At 43.1% G+C, this 27,923-nt stretch overlaps 2 protein-coding genes across 3 annotated transcripts; one reads left to right on the forward strand and one right to left on the reverse strand.

Moving 5' to 3' along the window:
* Nucleotides 1-706: 706 nt before the first annotated feature.
* On the reverse strand, nucleotides 707-8,073 carry COX4I1 (cytochrome c oxidase subunit 4I1). Its single transcript, XM_081872261.1, has 5 exons — nucleotides 7,919-8,073; nucleotides 5,555-5,634; nucleotides 4,567-4,731; nucleotides 4,310-4,441; nucleotides 707-994 (listed from the first exon to the last, which is right to left on the reverse strand). Exons 2-5 carry the CDS (start codon nucleotides 5,631-5,633, stop codon nucleotides 858-860), a joined length of 513 nt encoding a protein of 170 aa, XP_081728387.1. The 5' UTR covers nucleotide 5,634; nucleotides 7,919-8,073; the 3' UTR covers nucleotides 707-857.
* Nucleotides 8,074-8,208: 135 nt separating this feature from the next.
* On the forward strand, nucleotides 8,209-24,058 carry EMC8 (ER membrane protein complex subunit 8). 2 transcript variants are annotated; one of them, XM_081872260.1, is made up of 6 exons: nucleotides 8,209-8,265; nucleotides 8,712-8,786; nucleotides 17,960-18,036; nucleotides 18,811-18,880; nucleotides 20,652-20,746; nucleotides 22,143-24,058. In XM_081872260.1, the coding sequence occupies exons 1-6, from the start codon at nucleotides 8,224-8,226 to the stop codon at nucleotides 22,300-22,302; spliced, it is 519 nt and encodes a 172-aa protein (XP_081728386.1). In that variant the 5' UTR covers nucleotides 8,209-8,223; the 3' UTR covers nucleotides 22,303-24,058. The 2 variants fall into 2 exon arrangements, with proteins under 2 accessions (XP_081728386.1, XP_081728385.1); XM_081872259.1 differs by lacking the exons at nucleotides 8,209-8,265; nucleotides 8,712-8,786 and adding an exon at nucleotides 9,310-9,714.
* The last annotated feature ends 3,865 nt before the right edge of the window (nucleotides 24,059-27,923 follow it).

Below are 27,923 nucleotides of genomic sequence, written 5' to 3' on the forward strand. Positions count from 1 at the left end.
ATATTTGTTTTTGCCACCGATGTGACTTATCACTGCCATCAAGCAGCTCCCTTTGCCAGCTCAGCCACACACATACCCTGTGGGAAGCCAAAGGCAAGGTGGTGCCAACCTTTGGGAAGGCTTCCAGAAGGTCAACCCTCAGGCAACAGCTTTGCTGCATTGCAGTAGCAGAAGCTGCTGAGCACTTGGTGCAGAACTTGAGCTAATTCAGGGCAGCAGCACCCGAACCTATAGACATCGTTGAAGGCAGATTTATTGCCTACATTGTGTTCTGCACACTCTCAAGTCTTATGCAGAATGAGAGGTGTGGTTTCCCTGCTGATTACAATCTGTGGCACAGTGCATGTTGACGTGTCATGCAGCGGTCCTGCCTTTCAGCATGCACTCAAAAGAACACAGAATCGGTTTTTTGCCAGGCCATTTCTGCTGCCGTGGTTTGACAACTCCAAGCACTAAGTGCTTATTAAAAATGCATCAGCACACTAGATGCTTCCAGAGTTGCTGGATCACATAAGATGCATTTGGTATTTCAGCAGCCAGAATCCCCCAGACATATTTTCTAAAAAGATTATCTCCAAGAGATGGTCACAAAGTCCTTTTTTTTTTTTCTTCAACTTTTAATCTTGCTGTGTAGATTTTACATCTACAAATATAGCAAGAGGGACAATTTATACTTCCTTGGACCCTAGAACAAAGCAGAATAAACTTGTCAAGCAAACCAAACATTTATTAAAGGTTTCTCTTTCAATAGAGGGGTATTTTCTTCCCCATACACAGAAGCAGCGAGGTCACATGGAGATGAAGGAATGGTTTCAACATTTCAAGCCAGAACAGGAGTGGCGATCCCTGGAGTGCATTTATTTTTTCCATTCATTCTTTTCGTAGTCCCACTTGTTCGAGAAGCCGTCAATTGGGTTCACTCTCATATCTAACATTCTTTTGGTCTGCATGGCCTTCCACTCATCTGTGAAAGTGCGAGGGATTGGCCCAAAAACTGTAAATTGAAAAGCAAATTACAATAAGCTCATGACATCTCCCAATTTGTCAACAGTAAGAAGTACATTCCATCCAAGCTTTCCCCAAGCCTAGAAACAATAGAACTTATTTGCTTCCCAAAAGGATGCAGAGATGAAAGCCCACTCCACAGTTAACTCAGAGCAGGGATTTCAAGTGCGTCTGTCACTGTTTTGTGGAACAGCATCCTAGTAGAGATACGACAGGCACCCTCCATTTGTATTTTCTGCAAACAACTGAATAATTTTTTGTTTCAACAAGCTTTTTCCGGCAGGATGTTTTTAAGTCTCTCTGCACCTTTTTTTTGTACTGTTTTGAAAACTACTTTAGTTGTTTTTATTGTACGTTTGTATATTGTTTTGTGGCTTATGTGAAAGGAGATTCATAAATAAAAAGTATCTGCACATCTGATGACTGCAAGTCATTTAGAGACTTTATATTTTAGCATCCAACTACCGCCATCTGGCTTAAGACCTCTGAACAGAGACACAACGCTCTGTGCGAGTCAAAAGCTCAATGCTCTCTCAGAATTATCTGGCCCAGGTACATTTGAAAGCCACCTCTGCTCTGCCTTCAGAACTAAAACATGAAAACATCTGACAAACATCTTTTGGCCACATAATAAATAATAATATTTTTTTATTTATTCCCCGCCCTTCCTGGTTTAAAAACCGGGCTCAGGGCGGCTAACAGCAAATATAAAACACTGATTAAAATGTATTAAAACAGCATAAAATACAACATAAATGCAGCATCAATGTCAATAAAATTCTAAAATTTAGGGGTCATGGCGGGGGGGTGGAAACCCCAGTCAGTAGACGTCAAATGATCACCAGGGCTAACTGACTAAATTGGTCCTACTAGGGCCAGCAAGGAGACCAAGGAAGAGCTTAAATGCGGGGTCCCAGAAGGGTTTCTTCATAGAAAAGGAAAGGGGAAAGGGAATAGAGGATCAGGCTAATTCAGACTGAAGGCCAGGCGGAATAGCTCTGTCTTACAGGCCCTGCAGAAGGAGATCGTCCTGCAGGCCCTAGTCTCATGGGACAGAGCATTCCACCAGGTCGGAGCCGTCACTGAAAAAGCCCTGGCCCTGGTGGAGGATAGTCAAATCTAGTTTTATGTTAACAGATATTTGTTCCCAGTTCACACTGAATTTACTGCATGGCAGCTGAGGTCCACCCAAGGCCCTTTGCTGCCCAAAGCAAAGGGCAAGATGTGGTGGAGGCTGCTGCCTATTGGAACCAACAGTAGGTGGAGCCAGAGCTAATGACAGGTAGGCTACCCCTCGACTGGTTCTAAGAAAGCAGGCAAACTAAAGTTGGTTGGGCTGTGCCCCATTCACCCTAAGGGTCCTGCTTCCACTGACCATATGGCGCTCGCTCACTCACACCCATCCCAAGTACCAAAGCTAACTAGACTAGCCACTGAATCTTACTTCCAACACTGGCAATGGAGCAGTGTCCTCCACACCTCAGGGAAGCAGCCTGGCTTAAAAGGCACAGGACAGGTTGTGTGGCACTCATGGCTCTCTCCTCCAACAGAGGCAGTGGCTGGTGGATCCAGAAGCAACAGGCAGAGAGATACCATTACTGCCCCCCTCAGTATCTGCTGCCTGAGGAAGTTACCTCTTTGGCCATTGATAGGGCTGGCCCCAGTAGCAGCTAGTGAGGACTGCACACAATAAACAGAAGGGAATTGCTTTCTGTAAATTCAATCACTGACACACCTGTCAAACGACTGTGGACAAATATCCCATGAAACCAATAATATGATTATGTGGGCGGCAGTTTTAAGTTCTTAAAATCTGATTAGGGCAAACTTTGTCAGAATGGCAGGAGCAAATGCAGCTTGCTCCTTTGCCCTGCCTTAGCCAGGAGCGTACTGATTATTTTGACAACACAGATTGAAGCAAAAAACAGTTGAAGGTAATCCTACTTGGAGAATTAGTCTGATGCAGTACCATGCCTGCCTTCTAAAAACCGACTTTTACTTAATCAATAATTTAATGTTATTTTATTTACTGAACTTATATTCCATCCTTCCTCCCAAAGGAAGGAAACTGTAGGCTAGCCCTGGGTGTAAAAAGAATGAAAACCTACGGAAATGTTAATGAATTGTGCACAGTACTAAGTAGTTACTCTAATTCATTTACAGTGGTACCTTGATTTATGAACTTAATCCATTCCAGAAGTCCGTTCTCAAACCAAAGCATTCTTAAACCAAGGCGTGCTTTCCCATAGCAGCGCGGGACTCAATTTACAAGTGGAACACACTCAACTGGAAGCGGAACATGTTCTGCTTCCAAGGCAAAGTTCACAAACCAAAACACCTACTTCCGGGTTTGTAGCATTCTTAATCCAAGTTGTTCATAAACTAAGCTGTTCTTAAACCAAGATACCACTGTATTTGTTTTAGAGTCAGTTTCACTGTTTAAGATACTACCAAAAAAACACCGTGTAATTATATTATCATTAGGCTTGATGTTTAAATATTTTGCTGTTCTAAAAATTTGTGCTATGTAATACCTGACTATTATTTGATCAAATCTTTTTTTCTGAGCAGTCAGGTGCCTAACTCTTAATGGCAAATTAGATTGTCTCCAAGTAATTAAGGCAAGAAAGTTTAACAAATGTTTCGATCTATTGTTGCTTGAGATGGCAATAATTTATGTAGCTGAAATGCGAGCAGCTAAGCTAACGACTTTTGTGAAGTTATACACACCCCATCTTTTAAAAGGAAGACTGGAAAATAAGCCATCTGGGGCACTCTTGCCCCTATAAGCTTATGGGAGATGGGGATCAGCTACAGATCTACCTGAAGATAGACAGACACCTGAGATTTGCCTGTCCCTATTATGACAAAGATGAACACAATGTGTTTTTCTGCCCAGGGCCTCCCATATCCTGCTATAGATCCAAAGCCAAGAACCTGTGGCATGAAAAAGAGTGAATAGCCCCATACGCTGTTGTGTTGGCTATTAAGCTACCTCAAGTACAGCCATCATATTATAAAAAAAAGACAACTCTGAATTGCCAAAGCAGCTTCCCAAGGGAATACATGGATTTAGGTACTTTAAATTGCCAGAGCATAGCAATGATGCTCTTCAATGACTTAAAAGAGCCATATGTTGGCGCAAATACACCTGCAAGTGTAACTGCTTAGTTCTTCTATATTACTCAGTGCACATGCACACACACCTCTCTCCTTACTCTTGGGATGATAAGACATGCACTTCTCACTTGAGACACCTTGCTATCTTAATGGTTAAGATGCTCCTTAAATGCCAACTACTTACCATACATCCTTTGCCAAATGACAACAAAAGCAGTGAGGCCTATAAAGAAGAGTGTCCCACCAAGAATAGTCTTCCATTCAGATGACCCCTTGTTCATTTCAGCAAAGGTCTCATTGAACTTGATGCGGTACACTGAAAGGTGGGGAGAAGAGAGGGTGCAATTGAGATGCTGAAGCTTAAAGTTAGCCAAGCCACCTTTGCCTGCCACCCTGCTTTCTCCTGTTCCAACACAGCCCACCATAACCATAAATACTTACATGCAACCTTCTCAGCAGAAGAAAGGGCAGTCCATGATGCCTTCTCTTTCTCCTTCAGGGCCTTCTGCTCCGAAGAGAGACTTTTTGTAAACTGAACTTCAGGCAATGGAACATCCCGACGATCGGTGTAAGCTGGCAGGCTGAAATCTTCCGTTTTTGCAATACCTGTTTGGCAGGGAAAATAAGAGAAATCTCACACAGATACAATCCCAGGAAGCTTGGAATAGCATAAACCAAACAAAAGTATCAGAGCAGAAGGGCACACACTAAAATTTGAACTGGGCAGTTTCATCTTTTAATTTCTCTTAAGAAAGGCAGAGACTTTAAAGACATGCTGGTCCTTCACACAAGAGGACCCACAAGAAAAATAAGTTAGTTCTGGAAGCATTGTGTCATTATGATGGAATAGATGGGGGGCAGGGAACCTGTGGCCCTCCAGGTGTTACTGGACTACAACTCTCATAATCCCTGACCATTGGCCATGCTGGGGTTGTTGGGTGCTATCTCCTATCAAGATCACAGGTTCCTCATTCATGGAACAGACGATGGGCTGTAATATGTGGGTATGTGGCAGATTTAAATATGTGGGTATGTGGCAGATTTAAAGCCATTCAGCTTTTTTCACTTGTATGGGAAAGTCACTATTTGTCACTCTAATCTATTTTAAAGGAGCTGTTGTGATGAACTATCACGGTATATGCTGAAATGTACTAAACCTATGTGAACAGTTTTAGGATAATTAAGTTAAGATGAGATCCAGGGTGAGGCAGTGGTTAAGAGTGTTGGATTAGGATCAGGGAGACCCAGGCTTATATTCCCCCACAGCCATGACAGCCCACTGGATAGTCTTGGGCCAGTCATGCTCTCTCAGCCTATGTCACAGGATTCTTGTAAAGATAAAACAGGGAAGGGGAAGACCGCTGTATGTCACCTTAAGCTCTTTCAAAGAGAGGTAGGGTAAAAATGTAATAATAAGCCATCATTTTACCATGCCCATGGGCTCTCACACAGACTGAAGTGGAAATGGCCCGCTTGCCAAGAAGACTAAATGTCCGAGAAGCCAACATCCTGAAAGAGAAAAAAGGTACAATGTTATATATCAGACTGAATCCAGAAAAAGCAATTTTCCTTCTGTGTTACAAGTACCATTGGCAGTTTCTTGCAAAACACTGTCCACATGTCATTTCTTGCAGTATTGTCTTTCTTGCAAAATACAGTGCTGGAATCTCAAAACTCTAATGACCATCCAGCAAACCAAAATGTAGCCTACTGAGTAACATTTGGAGAAGATGCAGACCTAGGTTTTAAGGGCATAAGATAGAAGGCATCAACAAGCAACAGACTCCCAACTCCTCTCCCAAGGACTATCAACAGTTTCTGCATTCAACTAATCAACCTCTCACAAACAAAGAGCTGGAAGGGAAAATCTTCCACCCACAGGTGACAACAAAAAAATCAGGAGAAGGGTAGTTGCAGCTACAGAGTTAAAACTGAATGTAAGCTTCTGCACAGCATCCTCCTTTTTAAAACAATCTGGGACAACAGATACCTGGGATTTTCTATGCTCTGCTTTCAATATATTTGCAGCAATTGCATATACGCATTGCAAGAAGGGCAATAAGCATCCCACACATTTAATGGATAAACAAGCATAGGACCGCAGCCCAGTGTGTCTTCCCAACAGGTTGTCAAGTAGCCTGGAGGGAAAATGCAACTCTGTTCCAATTCATCTAAGAAATAAATCATAATGATCTTGGTATCATCAATATCAGAAGCATGGAGGTGGTGATACAAGAGAGAATTTTCTGTGGTTGCTCCCATATTCTGGAATTCTCCCCCAACAGAAGATAGATTGGCTCCTTCCTTGGTATCATTCTTCCAGCAGGCTAAGACCTTCCTATTCAGACAGGTCATTGAAAACTAGGTGCAGACAATGTTGACCACTTGGTTGCTACAAGGGCAATTATTATTTCAATGCTATTTTAAATTTGTTGTATTTGTTTGTTAACTATTGTTTTTAACTAGTTTGTTTTCGTTCCTTTGTATTTTATAAGGATGTTTTCAATATGTAGTGAGCAGCCTTGAGTCCCAATTTGGGAGAAAGGCAGGATATAAATACATTAAATAATAGTAATAAAACTTTTCATGCCATAGAGAAGCATTACCACTTGTTAACTGCTGTTATTAACAGGTTATGGGATATCTCCTGAGTTGACAACCCAACTTCCCAAAAGGAAGGAACCCAACATTTTGTTACTTTCCAGAGTAGGGGTAGGGAACATGCAGCCCTCCAGTTGTTATGGGAGGACAACTCCATCTGCTCCAGCTTGCATGACCAGTAGTCGGGGATAACAAGAGTTGCAGTTTATTTATTTATTTTTTAATAATATTTATTAGAAATTTCCAATTACAACAAAATAAAAAGAACAAAACATCCCAATTTAAAATCTTATTTTCAATAACATCTTTCCAGGACTTCCCCTCCCCTCCCCCTCTTGTATTCCAGTTCTTACAATTAAATTCAGCAAGTTCTTATCCCAGATTTTGAACTTATTATCATTAGCCCAATTTTAAATATATTTTCCCATCCCCTAAAATCGACCTGTTCCCTTCCACGCGTTCCCCCCTTTAATATACAATACAAATTAAAATAATCAAATATAATTAATTAAGATAAAATTATAAAATATAATTAAGATAATCAAATATAATTTTACGCCCTTTGGATTTCAAATTTCCCTCCCCCCTTTCCCGGTTGCAGTTTAGCAGCATCTAGCTGGCCACAAGCACCCCACTCCTGTTCAACCCTGAACATATATACTCAGATGTAAGCCCCACTGTACTCAACAGGCTAGTGGACAGAGAGGCTTTCAGCATTGATTATGTACTTCCTCAAAAAAGGCTCCACAATGCAGGATTTAGACACGTGCATAAGGCTGGGCCTTACAGGTGTAAACAATGGCACTTTTACTTTCCTGCATCCTATACATGAGGCGGGGCTAAAATGCTTCTGAGTGTTTACCTGGGAGCAAACCCCAGTCAGATCAGTGGGGCTTATCTCTGAATAAGGGTTGATCCATTAAACCCCAATGAGTGAAATGTGGCTTACTCCCAGGTAAGCGTGCAAAGGGAGACATGTACCTGCCTGCCTGCCCCCTCGTCTCTCCCACGGCAACTACCAGCATCTTTTCCATTCTCCATCACCAACCCCAATCAGGATACCCCAATCAACCGGGAAACCCCAATTAAGCAGGATGCCTTCCTTCTCCCCCTCCTCCCCGCAACTCTCCACTCCCCCCCCCACAGGCCCTCCCCCTCACTCTTCTCCGTGGAAGCGGAGCCCCTCCCTCACCTGCCACCACAAACCCGAGGCAGCTCGTGTCCTCTAAACCCCGCAGAATGAGGACGGAAAGAGGGAAGGAGAGAGAAGCGGAAACGCAAGGCAGCATGGGATAGCGACGGACCAAGCGGCCAAGAGGGCGGAAGTCCCTCCTCCCAGGCGGTGCCTAAAGCCTTCCGCCGCGAAGCATGACGGGATACGACGAAAGATATAGATAGATATAGGAAAATGTAAAGTAATCAGGTATCGTTTACCCCATGGGGTGATTTCCGCGTTAACATCAAGAACATCCAGCTTCATTGAATTGACCTTCCAGAATGAAAAGAGAGAATCTTCTCTCTATCCACTTACTTCGCACCGTGAATAACCTTAGACACCTCTAAAAGTCGCTCCTTCGTCTTTTCTGCCGTAAACTACTAGTGGTCCAAAACGTGTAGGGCACAGAGCTGGTGAAGTCTGCTATAGAAAAAGTACAGAGAAATATAGAACTGTTGTTTACCTGTGATTGGGAAGCAATGCTCTCTACCAAAAACTCCAAAAGTTTTTTTATTGGAAGAAGGAAAGGCAAAAGAGAGATTCAAAAGCAACTTAGAAGGTGGTTTTTCAGACAATTGTGTGTGTCACTCTTCCTTTTTTCTGTTTAGGAGGGGCAGGGAGAGTAAGTTTCCAAAGTGCAGTTCACAATAAATAAGACCTCAATCAGATGCAATGTTAACTGCTCTCTTTGCTTCTACGGGGAGGGAGAGATATCCCGCCTAATAGTAATGTAGCTACGCTAAAGTCCTTTATTTTCTCCACTTTCCAGAAGAGTAACAGAGCAATCCTTAACAATGTCTACTCAGAAGCAAGTCTCCTTGAATTCTGTGGATCTTACTCCCAGGTAAGTGGCGTTAGGATTGCAACCCAAGTCTATTGCAGCAAAAGAAAAGAGGGAGTGCAAAACGTGTTGTAGCATCTTAAGATTAGTAGAAATTGTGCCATAAACTTTCGTGGACTAGAGCCCACCGTATCAGATGCACGCTTATGCCATAATAAAATGTGTTAGCTTTTTAGATGCCACCCAAAAAAAGACAGAGTTTTCCTCCTCTGTTTCCTCCTCGGAATCTCTTGCCCGCTTAATCCCACATAAGACAGGGGGAAAACGGGAGGGGGCCGTCAAAAATAACCGAGCAACCTTATTTGTAGACAATGGACCCGTAACTCTATGCGTTCAAAAAAAAAAGGAACCACTTTAGGTTGGCTTTTTCGCCGCGGGGTATGACGGGAGGTAAAGAAGGTGGAACTAGAGAAGACCATAGATATGAGTCTAGAAGGGCCTTCGCCACCCTTCCTGTGTACTTCAGCTATGGGACTTGGAGATGCTCCTTTCGCGACACTTTTGCGCCGCTCCTCCTCCTCCCCGTTCCCAGCTTTACGGCCGGTGCTTGGCGGCGGGCCCGTGGAGCCGGAAACGGGCAGCGGCGGTGGTCGTGAGGGAGCCGGAGCTGCCCCTGCCGAGCGGGGCCCCATGAGGAGGAGGAAACAGCAGCGGCGACGGCTGTGCTGACTGAGGCGGGGCCCCGGCCAAGATGAAGCTGAGCACGCAGGCCTACTGCAAGATGGTGCTCCACGGCGCCAAGTACCCGCACTGCGCCGTCAACGGGCTCTTGGTGGCCGAGAAGCAGCCGCAGCACCACCAGCAGCAGCGAGGCCGGGAGAGGGAGCCGACGGGGCCTCACCTGCCGGCGCACGCGCTCTTCGTGGACTGCATCCCGCTCTTCCATGGCAGCCTCGCCCTGGCGCCCATGCTGGAGGTGGCGCTCACGCTGGTGGGTGGGCCGGGGGGGCTGCCAAGCGGGTGGGGTGGGGGGCAGAAAGCCGGCGTCAACAGTAAATTGAGCTAGACAGATGAACCAGTGGGTCTCACGCAGTATAAAGGCCTCATATTGTCATCATTCAGAACCACGAGGACTAGTATCTTGCTTTGATTTTAGGGGAAGGACCCTAACCCCGTGGTCGAGCACCTGCTCTCCATGGAGAAAGTTCTTGGTTCAGTTTCCCAGGTAGGGGCGGGAAAGACTCCTCCCCGTCTAAAACCTTAGAGAGCCACTGCCAGTCAGTAAGCCCTGAGCTAAATGGGGCAGTGGCCTGACATAACGTAACGGCGCTTCCCATATTCTCCTTTAAACAACCATGAGGACTAGTGTCTTATATTACTTTTAGGGGAAGCGTCTTAACTCCATGGTAGCGCATCTGCTTTACATGCAGGAGGTTTCTGGTCCAGTCTGCAGCAGCATCTCCAGGTAGGGGCTGGGAAAGCATACACTCCTGCCACTGAAACCCTGAGGAACCTACTGCCAGTCGGTGTAGACAGTACTAAGACTCCATATAAAGCAGCTTCTTGTGTTTCTTTCCTCCTCAATGGGAAACTGGTCCTTAACTTGTTTGCTGCTTTTTGGGAAGGCTTCCCTGTGGGTGAATAGAGCTTCTATGCCTTATAGTGAACATCAAATCCTCACTTCATCTAGCTCAGTATTACCTCTCTGGCAGGGGACATTCCTAGCCTTACCTGGAGACTCCAGGGATTGAACCTGGGACTTTCTGCATGTAAATCATGGGGTCTTCCACAGCCTTTCCCCTGAAAGTAAGGTTCTAGTTCTCATGGGTCTGAATGAAGGGTTAACATAGAAGTTGTCAGTTGTACTGTGTCACTCCATTGGTTTCTCTACCTCAGTACTGTTGACATTGTCTGGCTGGGAACACCAGGAATTAAGCCTGGGGCCTTGCTTCTATATGTGATGCAGTTGATTTACGGCCTTTCTTAACTGCTCAGGTAATATACTTCTAAATATAAGACTGTGGGGAGGGAGCAAACAGCAAAGCAGGGGGTCTGTTGCCTTAATTCATGGCAGATATGTCCATTGAATGCTGTTGACTATAAGAACTAAATGGGGCCTCCCTGTCTGTAGGCAATATAGCTCAACGTGCCACATAATGGGACAGATGAGAAAGGCAACTGCTACCTCTGTACCTCAAAAAACCTATGGCTGGCCAATGTTGGAAACAGGATGCTGGCCTATATATAACCTCCCCGTGAAGAGGCAGGATGCCTTAGAAAGACAGCTGCTGGGGAGCTTCTTTTGGGCTTTCCTTAAACATCCACCCACCCACTATGAGAAATTGAGGGTGCGGTGCTAGATGAACTGTTATAATAACATCCCCTAACTGTCCTCCAGATTTTTGTATAACTCCCTCGAACTCTAGTTGGTCAGAATTTGGGGGTTGTGGGAGCTGTATTTCTAAACATCTGGAGGACACCAGGATGGGGAAGGCTGCCTTCTACACAAATTCACAGGTGATCAGGCAGCATACCTTTGGATATCACATGCATGCAGAGGACAAACAACCCTTCCCATTATCTAGCACAGAGGAGATTATGCTCTATAGAGGTGCTAGATTATGCTCTAGCACCTCTATACTTTTTTCATTGGTTTGAAGAAGTTGAACTTTCAGCAGTTACAGGACAGCAGGGGGGTTGAAAAGCTTCACCTGCTCAACAGTCCTTGGCAACACAACTGCTAAATGTACAAAGGTCCTTATGTTAAATATTTCACAGGATCACACCACAATACCTTGAAAGACCTATTGTCTCAACATGTGTCTGCCTATACAGTATACTAAGATCTTCAAAGGAGGCTTTTGTTTTTGAGCTCCCACCATCTAAGGGCAGTGGGTGGCTAAGAGAAAGGAGCTCCCACCATCTAAGGCCAGTGGGTGGCTAAGAGAAAGGACCTACACAGTGATGGGAACCCAACTTTGGAATGCTAACATGGCATCCACCTTTATGACATTTTGACACCAAATATCTTTTCATTTTCCCCCAGCTTTTTCATCTTTAGTCTTTATCAACTTGGTGGCCTCCAGATATTTGTTTACTGTAGCTTACATCAACCCCTGGCAGCATGGCTGTGCTGACTGGGGCTCATGAAAGTTGTAGTCAAAACATCTGAAGGGTGCTATGTCTGGGAAGGGCGCTCTTCATATTGTTTTTGCAGTGCTTGCTGTTCATTTTAGTTTTGCTGGCTGATTATTATTTTTACTGCTTTTTAACATGATGTTTTAATGTTCCTGCTCTAATTTTTTGTTGTAGTTTTAAAAAACTTTTTTGTAATTCACCCTGGGAATCTGTTGATGGGTGCACTATAAATCAAGCATTGAAAACAATAAACATTTTGGCCGCCTGGACAGTGCATAGCCTGTGATATCTCTTCAGATAATAACCAGTGTGTTCACAGCCCCTCTGATATCAGAGTACTTAAACCAAAAGCATCTAGAGGAGGCTGGGCAGCAATGGAATAAGTTGTGTTGCTGAGTACAAAGGTGAATGAAGAGCACCATGGACATTGAATTTTAAGGGCAGTGAGTCACTTTGGTATACAGAGCATTGTGGCAGCTCTGACTTTTACCAAATGGAAATCTTTGCAAAATCAGCTTGTAGCTCTAATGGGAAATTGAAATAATTGCAGAATTCATGAAATGCTGCAAGTCCTCAAACAATCTAATTATGAAGAAATTGTATTTGTGCATTTTAAGCTGAGTTGGGATTTGTCAAACTTTAATCAATTAGCAAATCAATGTGGCATGCAAATATTGTTTGTGGCAGCTTTGACAAACGTAATCAAGGATAGTGCAAGATGTCTTAGAAAGCCAAGGTGCTTATCCATATTTGCGTAACTTTTTATTGTGCTGCCTTGTGGTTTTGTAAGTGGCATTCAGATTTAACGGCCTATTTGCTGATTGATAGTAGAAACACCAGAAGATGAAATGTGTATATCAACTTGGGTCCAGCAGTCCTGGTTATATGTCCAGCCAAAAGCCACAAAGTGCAGTGCTGAGACCATCACTAGAAAGATTGAAGTCTAAAGGATAAGAGCAACCAAGCAGGTGCATGAAGGAGATACAGTATTGAGAGAAAGTGTAGAAAGCAGAAGTTCCCAGTGAAATATTTATTCTGTCCAAGGAAGAGTCTTTGCTCACATCCTGTCCTTTTAAGGTTATTGTCAAGGTACAAGAATACTTAAGGAGTTGCAGAGTAGTAATAGAGAACTCAAAAAACCACACAAGGCCTTGTTTTAAGGGAAGGTGATCCACATACCAGTCCTCCCACCGCCCCATGCATAATGATAGGCTTACACAGTTAAAGCCACAATGAACCAATCAACAAAGGATGAATTAACCACGTGAGCCAAGCAGATATGCCACGGGAATAGGGTAAAATTGATTCCTCTGCCCAACCAAGGGTCACTAGGCCAAGCTTGTTGGTAGTTGTCCATTTGTTGGGAGTAAATATTGCCTCTGGCTGCCATGCACAGAACCCAGCGAAAGCTGTCTGTGCATTTGCGTTAAGGCCACAAATGACTAAATGCACTTGTGGCAAATGAGACAGTTAACTCTTGGGAATTGCAAGGAGCAATTTGAGAACTACTTCCCAACGGTGCCTGGCCATCTGTAAAGCACATCTACTGAGCTGTCATGAGGAAACCTTATCGCCTGGTAGGGCAGTGCTTGTTTTTTGTTTTTTTTTAATAATATTTATTAAAAATTTTCAAATATAACAGAAAAGAAAAACATCCAAATTTAAGGCCTTATTTTCAATATCATCTTTCCAGGACTTCCCCTCCCCTCCCCCTCTTGTATTCCAGTTCTTTCAAATAGATTCAGCAAATTCTTACCCCAAGTTTTAAAGTTATTATCATTAACCCAATTTAAAAAATATTTTCCCATCCCCTAAAATCGACCTGTTCCCTTCCACGAGTTCCCCTCTTTAGTATACAATACAGATTAACATAAAAAAAATAGAAAAAAGAATAAAATGTAATTTAACACCCTTTGGATTCCAAATTTCCCTCCCCCCTTTCCCGGTTGCGTGCCCAATGTCCGTCAATGTCTACTGTCGTCCTGGAGCTCCCACATCTAAGCCATAGTCCTTCACCAGTCCGCTTTGCCGTCTTTTTAATAGTCTTTGCCGTCTTTTGGTCATCTTTGATTTCGAATGTCCAATCTTGGAAGGGGTCTATCTTCCAACTTTGTCCAGTTCTTGTTGTTCTTGTTGTTCTCTCTTCTCCTCTTTTTTTTTTTTTTCCCCCCTGCTCTCCTGCACAAATGTTCTAATTCCAAAAAGCTTGTAATTCCTCTACAGAGGCTTTGTTATTCAGGAACAAAACATTACGTCAAGTCCCTTCCATTCTTCAATAGATAAATCTATTGTCTCCTTTAGTGTGTAGACCTCTGTAGACAAAATAGTGTTCCATTTCTGCAGTTTCCCAGGAGATAAAAAGTCCAATTCAAATTCCATGCCAGCAATACTTGTAATGACCCACAGCTCCTCTAGAGGGATTATAATAACTCAGTTTCCTTCCCGATCACACCCACCAGTCAAAGTAACTTATTATTCCTTGTTTTAAACAGTTTATATCCAATTTATAACAAATGTAACCAGCAAAGTCCTCGTAACAAAGTTCTCTTTTTGTTCTTCAGTTTTGGCAGCTCCTTTGACAGCTGTCAAAACCTCTATTTCTCCTCTCCCGGCGCTCTCACGGATCACTCCCGGGGTTTTTCGGGGGGGGGTTGTATTTTAATTCACATTCCATTTTTCTCCTCCAGCCCAGCTTATAATTTTCCATCGCGAAATTAATAACTTTATCAAAAAAAAAGGTTGCACTCGATCTTAGTTGTCAGGTCCTTTGCTTTAGCTCCTCTACAACAGGGGGGAGGCTGACTTCCTTTTTGCACCTCCCCCGCTCGCTCCGAATTTAAGAAAAAATTTGTTCCCCTTTTTAATCCAAGTTCCAATTACTCACGGGTTATTCTTTTGAGTCCAGATTTTCAATGGAAGAAGTCAGCGCTCTCCACCAAATGGCATGCGGCTTCACTCGGCAGGGGAAGCGGAGGACTCACAGCACCACCCCCTCCCTGTCACCCGCTCCGTAGCCTTTAAAAAGGCTCCTTCGCGTGGTCGGGGGGGCGCAAACGGTGCCCGCCGAGTCACCATGCCCATGGGTTTCAGCGCCCATGGTTTTTGAGGGTCCCTGCGTCGCCGGCGCGGTAGAACCCAGCCCCTGCCGAGCAGGCTCCCTCCGGAGCTCGGAGGGAGTCCGCCATTCGGCGATGGCGCCAACCCGGAAGTCAGGGCAGTGCTTGTTTTAAGGCAGGTACACGTGCTTGGTGATGTGTACACATTGCCAATATTGAGCATTTGGCTCAATCTGGTTGACCGAAATTAAAATGTAAACATAATTTTTTATTTTCACTTTGAACTGTGCTCCCACACTCATTAATATACAACACTTTATATTGTTTCATTGGTAACATAAGAGGAAAAATGACTATTACTCATACTTAATCTAAGCACAACCACAAGGGCTCCTGATTAGGTGTTTAGCTGTGCGATGTTGAATGTTATCTGTTAACTCTGTTCTATCCTATTTCCCCTTTGTTTTTGTTTAAATCCATTCACAAACCCAAAAACTTAAAAAATTGACCACTAATAATGAAGCATGTGTTGTAGATATTCCTGCAAATTTATTATGCTATTTTTGTGATGTACAAATGACATGAGAAGACTTGGTCCATTTATTTGTATAATTTGTTATTCATATGATCCTTGTTTATAAAACCCAATAAAGTGTTACTTTAAAAAAAAACCTGTTGCAAACAAGCCAGAGCAGAGCTGTCTCTCTCTGTTGCTCCCCTAAAATTGAATAGAAACTGAGCTTCCTATTGAATAGCAAAAAGAAAATTTCAGATCAGCTTCTTAATGTTTGCTGTGAGCAAGAATGTTTTATCCGGGTGTTTAGTTTTTAGTTAAAAGATCTCAACTTGCTGGCAATTAAAATGGCATCTATAAACCCTTGAAATGGGGGTTATGATTACTTCAGCAGTTGGCTCTTTAAGTATAACAATGCCAGCAAATGACAATTTAATGAAACACATAAATCCATGTCATTCTTTTAGAAGAGATTATTTGTGTAGCTTCGTTCTGCTTTTAGACAGTTTAATTCAGGGCTGTAATTATTCTGCTAACCATGAGATTGATGTGTTTTGCAGGAAGCTGGAATTCAGCATCCAAAATGTTCTGCAATCCACTTAATTCCCCCTCCCCCCATTTTTTTAAGATAGTAGTTGACAGCAAAAAGCACAATTGCTAGCTCGTTTTTCCACCTCCCAAAATCACTGGATTATCTTAATCAGTTACATTTATTGTGAGTAGCAAATATGGGGATATATTCAAAAGCCACTGAAACTGGGCCAAAATCTGATATGGATAAATGCAGCACTTTAAATCCTGCCTCATAACACCCAAGATGAATTTGCCCCTTTAATTCTCACTGGGTATTTTAACAAAGCTTTGTGGCAGATCAGATGATACATTAGGATAAAATGATATTATGCAAATATCTTCACTAATTAAAGTGACCGTTGCAGCAGGGGTGGAGGTGCAGAGTAGACACAATAGAATCTGCACCTTATCACCAATCGAGGATCATGTTGCTCTTCCTGCTAAAGCCCACAGCCCTGGTTGCTAGGCAGTTTAAATGTGGGTCTTTTAGAGTGGGGCTGGTGACCAGTTTTCTCGCCCCTTCTCCTTCCATGAGTGTACTAGCAAGTGCAGAGTCCACCAGCCCTTCATTCTGCACAGCGAGTAGGGGACAAAAGAACAAGGAGTTCCCTCCACTCTGACTTGTGTCGTCTGTCCTCTCCCCCCCCCCCTGAAGTTTCTACACACATCCTAAGACCCCTCTCCACTCATTCTGCCCCTTCACTTCCATGCTTAATGAAGTGACCAGAGGAAGGGCAAAATGGTCTCTCCCCTTCCTTATGCATACCTCTGCTGTCATATTTTACTTCTCCATAAAAGCCCTTCTCTGGCTTGTCTTTTCCATGTGTCTGTCAACCAGGTCAGGCTTCAGGAATCCCAACTTATCTGTAAAGGAAAGGAATTGCTATGGCAGGCATATAGCACTTACAGTTAGAGCATTTCATGGTGTTTGCTTTGACCACTTTCAGCAGCCGCTAGTAGATCACTGTCTCCATGGCAGGCTGAGACTGTGCGAATGCCTTACAGAAAAACACAGTTAAATCCAGGACCGAAGTGATAACTTTGAACCCAGATCTCCTGCATCCATTGCACTGATAGTTTGATAAAACCCTCTATATATTTCTAAGTTCTACTCAATAGATCCTTTGAAATTAGTGGGCATGACTAAACTAGGATATTTAATTTCAGTGTTTCTCCTCTGAGTAGAACTTGGAGACAGCTCATTGAAGTGGCTTTCCACAGCTTTATGAGAGGGTTGGGCTGATATCCAGGAGTCCCGAATTTGTCCCACCTACCCTGCAGATTGTCCATGGCCACCCAGATCATATTTTGTACAATGGAAATAAAATGTTCCCTGTATTACAGAAGCCTGACTCGTGTTAACTAGAAGTCAGGCATTTAGCGTTGCTGATTCTGTGCTGTGGAACACTCCAGCAAAGATTCCTCAGGCATCATCACTTTTGAGTTTCAAGTGTCTCTTGAAGACTTATGCCAATAGGCCTTGGCAGTTGTTTATTTTATTTTATTAGCCAGTCACCTTAACCCCTTCATTTTAAAAAAAAAATGCTTCCTGTTTTAATGCCACCATTGTATTCTGTGATTTGGCATTATAGAAATTCTATCAATATAAATAACATTAATATACATAATAGTGGCCAGTTTCACCGGGGTAGGAGAGCATGTTATATGTTGTATAGAACATACATTTAAAGTCTTTTATGAAATGATTAACAGCAATAATGTTTCATTTGAGAAATAGATTTTTTACCTAGTAGCCTGGCAGCCGAAAAGTTTTCATTTTGTCCTTGCAACAGCTCTCAAAAGGGAGGCATGTTTTCCCATGCTAATAGGTATAAAGTGGCTATTTCAATCCACTAATTCACTAGCTATCACCCCCTGCCCTCCAGTCTGTGTGACGTTAGCCAGTGCTTTGAGTTTTGAATGCTTACAGGTTTTTTATTTATGTCCTCTTTCAGATTGATTCATGGTGCAAAGAGAATAGCTATGTAATAGCCGGGTACTATCAAGCTAATGAACGTCTGAAAGATGCCAGGTATGTTGCTGCAACCACCTTGCCACTGCGACCCATTCAAAAATGGACGTGAGCCACATAAAGGGAGAGGGGCTTGGAGAGAGAGAGAAAGAAAGAAAGAAAGAAAGAAAGAAAGAGAACCGAATCAGAGGCTAACCCTAACAAAACACCTAGTAGCAAATTCTTCCTGTAGTGCTGTGCTTGTGGCCTTGCAAAACAATAATTCCCAGGGCTCCTTAAGGGGAAGCTATTACCATTGGTTTAGTTAAATGTGTAGGCCAGCTATCCCTGACCTGATGCTATGGGAATTGTAGTCCAGATTATCCAGAAGGCACCAGATTGGTTGCAGAAGCCTTATTTTAATTTCTTGAGCTTTGCTTAATGCCTGGTGCAATGAGGCCCATATCCCATGTCTCTGTTACAAGAACAGGAGGTTGGCCAGCATGAGTGAGCAGAATAGAGGACTGGCAATGCCCAGCCACCATCAGTTTATTTCAAATCTGGTTTAGCTTTAGACCAGGGTTAAGGAAACTGTTGCCCTCCAGATGTCGTTGGACTCCTAGTCCAGTAAGTCCCAGCCAGTGTGGTGAGTGTTTTTCGGGATGAAGGGAGATGTTGTGCAACAACGTCTGTAGGGCCAGAGGTTCCCGATTCTTGCTTTAGGCCATATAAAACGTTTCCTCTTGAGCACATCATCGGACATCTTATCATCATCTCTTCATTCAAGTGTTCCAATTTCATTATGATTGATTTGAAGAATAGCAGAATTGTAAGTAATTTGTGTGCTTTTCGTAGTCCAAACCAGGTTGCTGAAAAGGTTGCCTCCAGGATTGCAGAAGGCTTCAACGACACAGCCCTCATAATGGTACGTAATATCCTTCCCCTGCCCCCCCCCCCCACTGCTGCCTTTTTTCTTTATTTAGTGTACACTTCATGGCCATAGCTAATGACATCAATTGCTTAGATTACATTTTCTGAAATGTAAGTGCTTCAGTTATTTGCAAGTCTTGTAATACAACCCTCCCTCGCTACCATGAAGTCGCACCATCGCCCTAAAGCAGTGTGCTTCAGAACTGTTTTCCAGAAAATCCTTCAGTTGCTCAAGTTTCTTCCATTTATTTAAAGTAAAACAAGAAGGCAAGTAATGGTGGACAAAGCCCTATACTGTTTCTGACCTGGGTACTCTGATCACTGCCTTCTCTCTAAGAGATTGGGAACCACTACGTAGGGGATATGGTCTTTCTCTCTGGCCTTTGGGACTCTTCCAAGACATGCCCCTCACCAGCCCTGCTCTGCACCCTCCTCAAGTGTTTTTGCCTAGCTGGAAAATGTCCTTGAGCTTTGCTTGCCTGGATGGAGACTAGAGAGAGGTGTCTTGAGAGTGAAGTAAGTAGCCTATTCTGCAAAGGTAAAATTCATAATAATTTCCCCATTTTGGCCTCTGGCCCCACCTACTAGTGGCAGGTGGCCCTCAGAAGATTGCTTGGAAGAGAATGTGGCTCCTGGACTGAAAAAGGTTCCCCACCCTTGCTCGACAGCTACCTGTCTTTGTATTGAGATCACTGCTAGCGACGCTTTTTGAGGCCCCGGCTATTTGAGAACTAGCAACCAGCTATTGTTTTAGTGTGGATTGTTTTAATACTGTTTTATTGGCTGCCATCCTGATCATATTAATTGAATAATAAACTGAATTAATAATGATGATGCTTATTTCCTTGAAAGTTTGTTTCCCCTTCACTACGGGATTTATACCTGCAGTGTACAGCTGCAGGGAAACTGTTGGGTGTGTTCTAGATAGCACTCTGTCACCATGGAGCAACGGTTAACAGGCCTAAATTATGCCTTGCATTAAACAAGTGTGTGCCCTTAAAACATGCCCAAGTAGCCTTTGCAACCTGCTAGATGTCTGTGGCTGACCATCATGGATTCATCAGCAGACAAAACAAGCTGGAAAGAGTTCCCTGAAAACCACTTCTTTAACAGTTTGAAAACCACTTCTTTAACAGGAGTTCGTTTCTAGTTCATTCTCCACATTTCCAACTTAATTTCAAGGGTCCATTTCCAGTGCATAAATTGTAAGGTTGTTCAGTGTATGTGTCTAGGTGAGAATGCTTTTCTGAATAGGAAGCTCCCTTCTACAGATTCAAAGCATTGGTTAATCTACCTCACTGTTGTCTACACCGGGGTGGGGAATCTTTTTCGGCTCAAAGGCTGCATTCCCTCCTAAGTAACCTTCCAAGAGCCAGAGGAAAAAGTTGGTGGAGCAGCAGCTATGAATTTTACCTTTGTACAGTAGGCCTCTTTATCTTCCCTCCAGATAAGCAAGAAGTATGATCTGCATTCAAGGTAGCATTCCAGTCAGGCAAAAACACTTAAGGAGGGTGCAGAGCAGGATTGGTGGAGGGTGTGGTTCAACAGGGTGTGTGGACTTGGGAGAGCCCTGACAACCAGGTAGAGAGGACAGGTGTTCCCCATACCTGGCCTACACTGGCTGGCAGTAGTTCTTCAGGGATTCAGGCAGGGGAACATCTCCCAGTTCTGCTTGGAGCTGCCAGGGATTGAACCTAGGACCTTTTGCATGCAAAGCAAACATTCTGCCACTGAGCTTTCTGTTCCCTCTCTCTGTTCTGCATCAGGTGGATAATAGTAAATTTACAATGGAGTGCATAGAACCGACTGTTCACGTGTACGAACATCACGAAAACAAATGGAGATGCAAAGACCCGCACTTGTGAGTATTCATAGAACAGACCTTTGCTCCTAAGCAGCATTTACATTTTTATATTTAGCATATTTTACCTTGAAACGAAGCCTAAGTTTGGAATGCCTCCAAAATAAGCAGCTGGCTATGAGTATGAAACAGTCAATGCAAAAATATACAATGTACAATCAATACAAGGACACAGCAAATCCAAACAATGAATTAATTCAGCCTTCTTCAGCATGTGCTGGTTGTCTGGGACGGATGGGACTTCTATTCTGAAACATCTGGGGAATTGGGGCAGCTGAATGAAGTAGTTTTTTGCTATTATCCCCAAACCAACTTGATAAATAAATAACATTTTAATGACCTAGATCCAGTGTTAACCTAATAAAATTTCAGATCTGCCTAACTGAATAATATTTCAAACTGTAAAGCCAACAAACTCAGAATAGCAACATAGTGTATGAAACATATTACCAAAGGAAATTGTTAGGTATGGAGGTGGGCTGGGGGAAGAGAGGAAGGAGGGTTCAGATGTGAAACAACCAGAGTAGCATCCATTGGGAACTAATCACAGTCAGCTTTTGAAAGGTTTTCTGCTCTCGCCAGAGCTTTTCTAACATGAACAAATAATGTGCAGGGCCTGTCCATGGTATGTGAAACAGTTTAAGGGTCATGCCTCTACACCCCTGGCACTGGCCTTGTTAGGATGCAACACTAAGCTCTTGTTCAGCCTAGCCTTCCCCAGCCTGGTGCTCTACAGATAGTAGAACTACCAACTCCCATCAGCCAACACAGCCATGCTGGCAGTAGCCTGTTGGGAGTCATAGTCCAAAATGTCAGGGGAGCATCAGGCTGGAGAAGGTGCCACCAAGAGGAGCAGGAGGAGGCGATCAGAAGCTTTCACTGAAACAAGCCAGATTAATAACAACGGTTTGAAGTTGTCCTCTTTTAATAAACCATTACCAAGACTGGCCACCGTTTGTCAAGGTTTGAACATAATGCTCTACTGTGCCTAGTTAAAAATAGAAGCATTAGCTTTGAATCTCCTTGTGACTGAGATGGAAGAAGAGAAGGGAGAGGGAAGTGAAGTGAAGTGAGTTAGTTCATCGATGCAACACTTAAGTCATAGATGTAGCACTGCATCTGAAGAAGGTCTCTGTGTGAATTGTAGCTCTGTGAGGGCTGCCTAGCAGATACTTCAAACAGGTGCGCCTCTCTTGTAACTCCCATGTTTCCTCAGGGTGAGTCATTTTGACTGAAGTGTTTTTTTGTTTTTGTTTTAGTTTGTAGTGTAGCTGACCCTCTGCTTGTCATTATGCATTGCTGATAGATTTTTCCTTTGCTTTCACTCCAGTGGACTAGGAGGCTGGTTGGTTCCTCCTGAGGACCATTAATTCTTTACTTTTTTCTTGCTTCCTAGTGATTACTGTGAAGACTGGTCAGAAGCCCAGAGGATCTCTGCCTCACTTCTGGACAGCCGGTCCTATGAAACACTAGTAGATTTTGATAATCATTTGGATGACATCCGGAATGATTGGACAAATCCAGAGATTAATAAAGCTGTCCTGCACCTCTGCTAGGGAGTCTCCCATTGACTTGATTTGTTGGCATTTCCACTGTGCTGAAGAAGAAACAAAAGGGGGAGATGAATACTTTTTGAATGTAAATAAAGTACTAAAACGGTTCCTTCAAGTGATGTGGAAAGCCAATGAGAGAGACACATCACTTGGGAGAGAGAGAAAAAAAGGATGTGTCACTATGCAGTCAAATCTTTTTAATGAGAATCCTTGAGGTTCCAACCGTAGTTTGCAGATTCCTCTGTGGACTCTTCTCCTCCTCGGCATAATACGTTGCTATAATTCTCCAGCCGGGAACTAGATCCACTTATCCAAGCTATTCATATTAAAAAGTTTTGACTAACCTTTTATAACCTTTAGAGAGTAATTTTTAAAAGATTTAAGATTTATGAAATATCTTCCAGAGAGCTAATTGCTAGTTTTATTTTTTAAAGAATCAAATCTATAAGTGAAAATACGTGGCCAGTTTGAGAGCTGTTGTTCTAAGTGCTAACTGCTGTGTGTTGTGTGCCACCGTACTTGTTGCTATGACATGCTGCACAGGAAGAAAACAATAGCTTGACAAGCAATATACCCACCAGATGCTGCCAAGTTTCTCTGTCGTTCTGAGAATGCTGCAATTTTTCTGCCTATCGGACTCAAATGTAATGAGCCTGGTCGTTTTTCACCATGAGTGGTTTGCCCATTCCAAGGGCTCGTTGTGTCTTGAAGTGGTAAAAAAAAAAAAAAAGGAAAGTGAGTTGCAGGATTGTTCTTTGTTCTTGTTGTTTGTTTCAGGAGTGCTTCTCTTAACCTTGTGGTTAGAAGAACCTTGTAACTTCTGTACAAATGCACACCCATGTGGTATAAACAAGATTACAACTATGAATTTCAGTTCCCCTCATTTTACTGACTACATTCAGACATAGTTATGAGCACAACAGCTTTTGGCCTCAGGCTCATGAACTCCCTCTTCACCTTCTCCCTTCCTCCTACATGTTTTGCAGAAAACCATAGCTTCTATTTTGTCTGGACCTGTCTGGGGATTCTGGTTTGCAGAAATCATAGTTTGCCAGGGATCAGACGAAACAGTGAACTCTGGTTTATCGTAAGCTTGCAAGAGAAGTTTTAATCTCCCCTCCCATGGAGGAAGGGAATGTGTGAATCCGAAATTTGTCAGTGCATCTGACTGCAGCCATTTTGTGATGGTATAGTTGTATTTAAGAACTGCAGAAGTTAAAAATAAAAATAAACACACAAATATGATGGGACGCAGCTCAAATCAAAGCTGCGTTTCAATGATTAGGAATTGCTCATGAACACGCCTGAAAGTCTTTTATGGGAGGCACTCCTGTTTGTTAACGTCCTTTATGTCATGCAAACAGTCTTTATAAAGTGAGTTTCAAACAGTTACACTCAGTACTGAGCCACTTTTGCCCATTCGGAAAAGGCTTGTAATATAATACTGTAGCATAAAAGAGTCTTAAAATGCTTACATGTGTCAGTTAAGGGTTTTCTCTTTTCTTTTTCTCTCCACATTTACCTCGTGATGGAGAAGGGGTGTGGCATCTTCCTTGTCATTATTTTACATGTATTTTGTTTGTCTTTTCTATTCCTACGGACCCTGTATTAGCTTAACCTTTATTTATAACACATTCTACATTTTAAGCAGAAATGGTTTGAGGTTTTATGTTTGGAGAAAAAAATGTTTAGCTGACCACCTGCATTTCCTTGCTCCTCCCCCCTCCCCATCACCTTGAAAATAAAACCAATGAAATAAGTATGGCTTTTGTAATGATTTGTGATTTCGAGTATGTAGTCCAGATGTGGCTATTCTGACTGGGGCTGATGGGAGTCTTAACAGCAACCAAAGGGCTACAGGTTCCCCACACCCAATGTGACAACTGTTACTAGAGCTAAATTTAACACCTAGTTGTTGTAGCATGGAGGAATTCTCCTGGTTCTGAAATCTAGACTGTACTGCTTTGGAAGGTAGAAGGCAGAACAGAGCCCGGAATATGAATGCATTGTTATCTGAGGTTGCCACTTTTAAAATTTCTGCTCTCAGGAAACAGCCTTCATTTCGCCCTAAACCTTGGCCTGGCATGCAGTTGGCTGGGCCCACCCTCCCTCTTTGTGTAATGATCTGAAGTCCTCTGATGATGCCAAATGATGAGTGTGTGTTGAGTGCAGTGCATAGAGGAGATTTTAATGTAGTGGCAACTTGCATTTTATTGTCAATTGGAAAACATTCTACAGATGGAGATATTGCTTGGCTTGCATTTAACTAACAGCTTTGCTGATACTCATGTTTAGGTTGATTGCTCAGAAAAGAGCAGAAGGCGTGATGGGCCAATAGAGTCAAAGGCATAATGCAGGTTGCCTCTTCTCTCTGCTTTTCAAACCCTGTTAGCATTACCTGTATTTTCTGCTCACAGGGGTTCCCACTAAGTGCACTGAAATACTGGCTTCCAAAGTTTGCTACACTCTGCTTCCTTCCCAGATATGTGGGCTTTATAATCACCTGGGCACATGAAAGCAGCATTGCGTGCTCTGCTAATGGCTTCTGAAAGGAAAGCATCATCTGACTTCTGGATTCTTATTATTTATTTGAAAGATTTATAACCTGCCCTTTCATTTGCATTGCTCAGAACAGCTTACAACAATGATTAAAATGCAGGCCTACAGTTGAACAATATAAAAGGTGTTATGCTGTCTTCAGTGTAAGGTTTTCCCAGCTGGGGGATGGAGGTGGAAAGGGATCTTAAATATTTATTAAGGTAAAATTTACATTCATTGCTCTTCCCATTTTTGCCCCTGGCACTGCCAACCACTGCTATATGACCCCTCAAAAGTTGCTCAGCAGGAAATATGGCCCTCGAGCTGAAAAAAAAGGTTCCCCAGCTTTGGTCTAATCAGACTGGCAGTGTCTCTCAATTAAGTTTTCAGACAGGAGTCTTTCCCTATCTTATCTGGAGTTGTCTGGAACAGCACACAAAATGCTATAGCCACTAATTTATGGCCCTTCCAGGTGAACAATCACAGTGGCAGTGAGTGAATAGATCAAGGCACTTTCCCAAAATCCGTAGGAGCGGCCTTCAAATCCAACTGAAGTTCCAGCACTTGCAAAGTCACAGGAACTCATTAGGAAAGTCGTAATGCATCATTGATCCACTCTCCCCCATAATGCTAGTTTGTAAAAAGCTGTGGTCGTCCACTGATTAATTGAACAGAATATGCCCAGGCACGCAGCCTTTGCAAACTCAATGAATCATTCAGACTCCAGCATCTGCATTACCCCAGAGACGAGGAATGTGTTGATTTCCTGGGAAATGCTTTGGCTTGATAAGGATGATGGAGGAGGAGGAGGCCATACCCCCCAGACACTCAAGCATTTGTGTTTTGCTTTATTTAGTCATATCTTGGGGATCTGAAGCTCACTCACTAGGATGTCTTTTTGTTTAGGAGCTGCTGCCGTTTCTTTCTGGCAGGGATCCCAGTTACATGTGAGGCAGGGTGCGTGTAACAGCTGAGGCTCCCCTGCCACCAAGATGCAGTAACAGTGGAAAGTTTTGCCTGCTGACATTTCTCTTCTGTCACGCACCTGTTCAGAGCCACAAGGGACCAGAGTAGGTCTTACATAGCAACCATATTTTTGTGAGCTTTAGGGGCATCTAATGTTCCTAATTATCTGAGCAGGACCATTCCAGCCTGCTGTCATTACAGAGTGATGGTGGAGTGGCTTCTGTGTATTCATTCAAAGGCCTAAAGCTGCCCCATATCAAAAACCTGGGGAAAGAACCAGCCTTGCCTTTGTAAAACAAAGCTCTTTCCTAGCACGCCTGTGTTTATTCAACGTATTAAAAGTTACGTTGTCATTGGGGGAATGATTAAATAAATGTTACCACTATCCCGCAGAACCCTGTGCTTCCTTTCCACCTGCTTTTGGATCTCCAAAGCAATTGCTGACTACAGTAAACTCCATGCAAAACCCACATTACAATAATAAAATGCCACTTTAAAATAAGGTAAAGATTAGAACATAGTAAGAGCCCAGCTGGACCAAGTCAAAGACCCACCTAGTTCAACATCCTGTTCTCACAGGGGCAAACTAGATGTCTCTGGGAAGCCAGCGAGCGGAGTATGAGTGCAATAGCACTGTCCTGCTCACGTTCCCCACCTGCTGATATTCAGAGCCATACTCCCTCCGACACTGGAAGTAGGACACAGCCATCATGGCTTGTAGCTGTTGATAGCCTTATCCTCAATGCATTTCTCTAATCCTCTTTTTAAAAGCATCCATCCTGTGGTAGTGAATTCTGTAGCTTAACTATTCACAGTGTGAATAAGGTATGTATTTTTATCTGTCGTGATAAAAGTTTAGCTTCTTTGGATGGCATGGCTAAAATAAACTTAGTCCTCACAAGCCCAGTGAAGAATTTGCTTCCTAAAGGTAAGAAGCAAGCCACTGGTGTAAGTCTCAAGGGGAAGAGCATGTCACATAGGGGAGCCACCACCAAAAAAGGCCCTGCTGCTTGTGCCTGCCATGGACCGTCACATCCATGGAGTGTGATCCTCAGTTATTTGCCATAAGGTCCCAGGGCAGAGAGTTATTTGAAAAAAACATTAAACAATCACAATTGCAAAAAAGAGTAAAACTTATAATAACCAGAACAGTGCAATTAAACAAATGAGGTGTGTCCCACAAAACAACTGTCAAAAGCCAGGGGAAAGAGGCAAGTCTTCAAAAATGCAGTGAAAACTATCAAATGAATGTGTCAGATGCACCTCTGCAAGGAGAGAGTCCTACAGTGTAGGGGCCACCACAGAGAAGACCCTCTCCTGGGTCTCAAGTCATATGCATAGATGTAAAGGGCGGGGATGTAAAAGTTCAAATTAAATTCCAGCGGAATGGAACAGGAAACCATTCAAGTACATTTTACTCAGAATAGACCCCTTGAAATTAATGTGCATGACTGAGTTAGGTCCATTAATTTCAATGGGTTCTACTCTTAGCTGGGTCTCTCTTCAGACCCAAACAAACAGAATGTAACTTTTGGATAAGCTGCAATTCAGCTGTATCACACTGGAGTTTCCCTTCGCAGTTTCCTTGTTCCATGGTGGCTACCTGAAGGCCAGTAACAGAATAGCCTGGTATATTGTGAGACCCTCTCCAAAACAGCTGCCGTGCAGAACTTCTGTACCCAGAAAAGAAAAGAAAAAATAAATATTGATCTGAGCTGCAATTTAGTGCATGAATTCTCAGCCACAGAGCCTATGGAGTAATAGTGAACATTATTGTGGCGCATGGGGCAGTTCAGTGGCAGAGCATATGCAGAAAGTCAAATGCCCAAAATTCCATCTCGTAAAGGACCCAGATATCCACATATACATTTTTATTTAGGACACAGCTCAGTGATGGAGCAGCTGCTATACATGCAGATGGTCTCATGTTCAGCGCCTGGCATCTTCAGTGAAAAGGATCTGGTAACAGAGAATGGGAAAGAATTTTTTCCCCCTGCCTAGAGAGTCACTGCCAGTCATAGCAGATTGAGGATGGGGGAACTTCTGACTCTCCAGATGTTGTTGGGACTACAACGCCCATCAGACCCAGATAGCATGACCAATGGCCAGGGATGATGGGA

This window comes from Podarcis erhardii, assembly GCF_964252035.2.
Source record: "Podarcis erhardii genome assembly, chromosome: 7".
In the NCBI taxonomy this organism is placed as follows: Eukaryota; Metazoa; Chordata; class Lepidosauria; order Squamata; family Lacertidae; genus Podarcis; species Podarcis erhardii.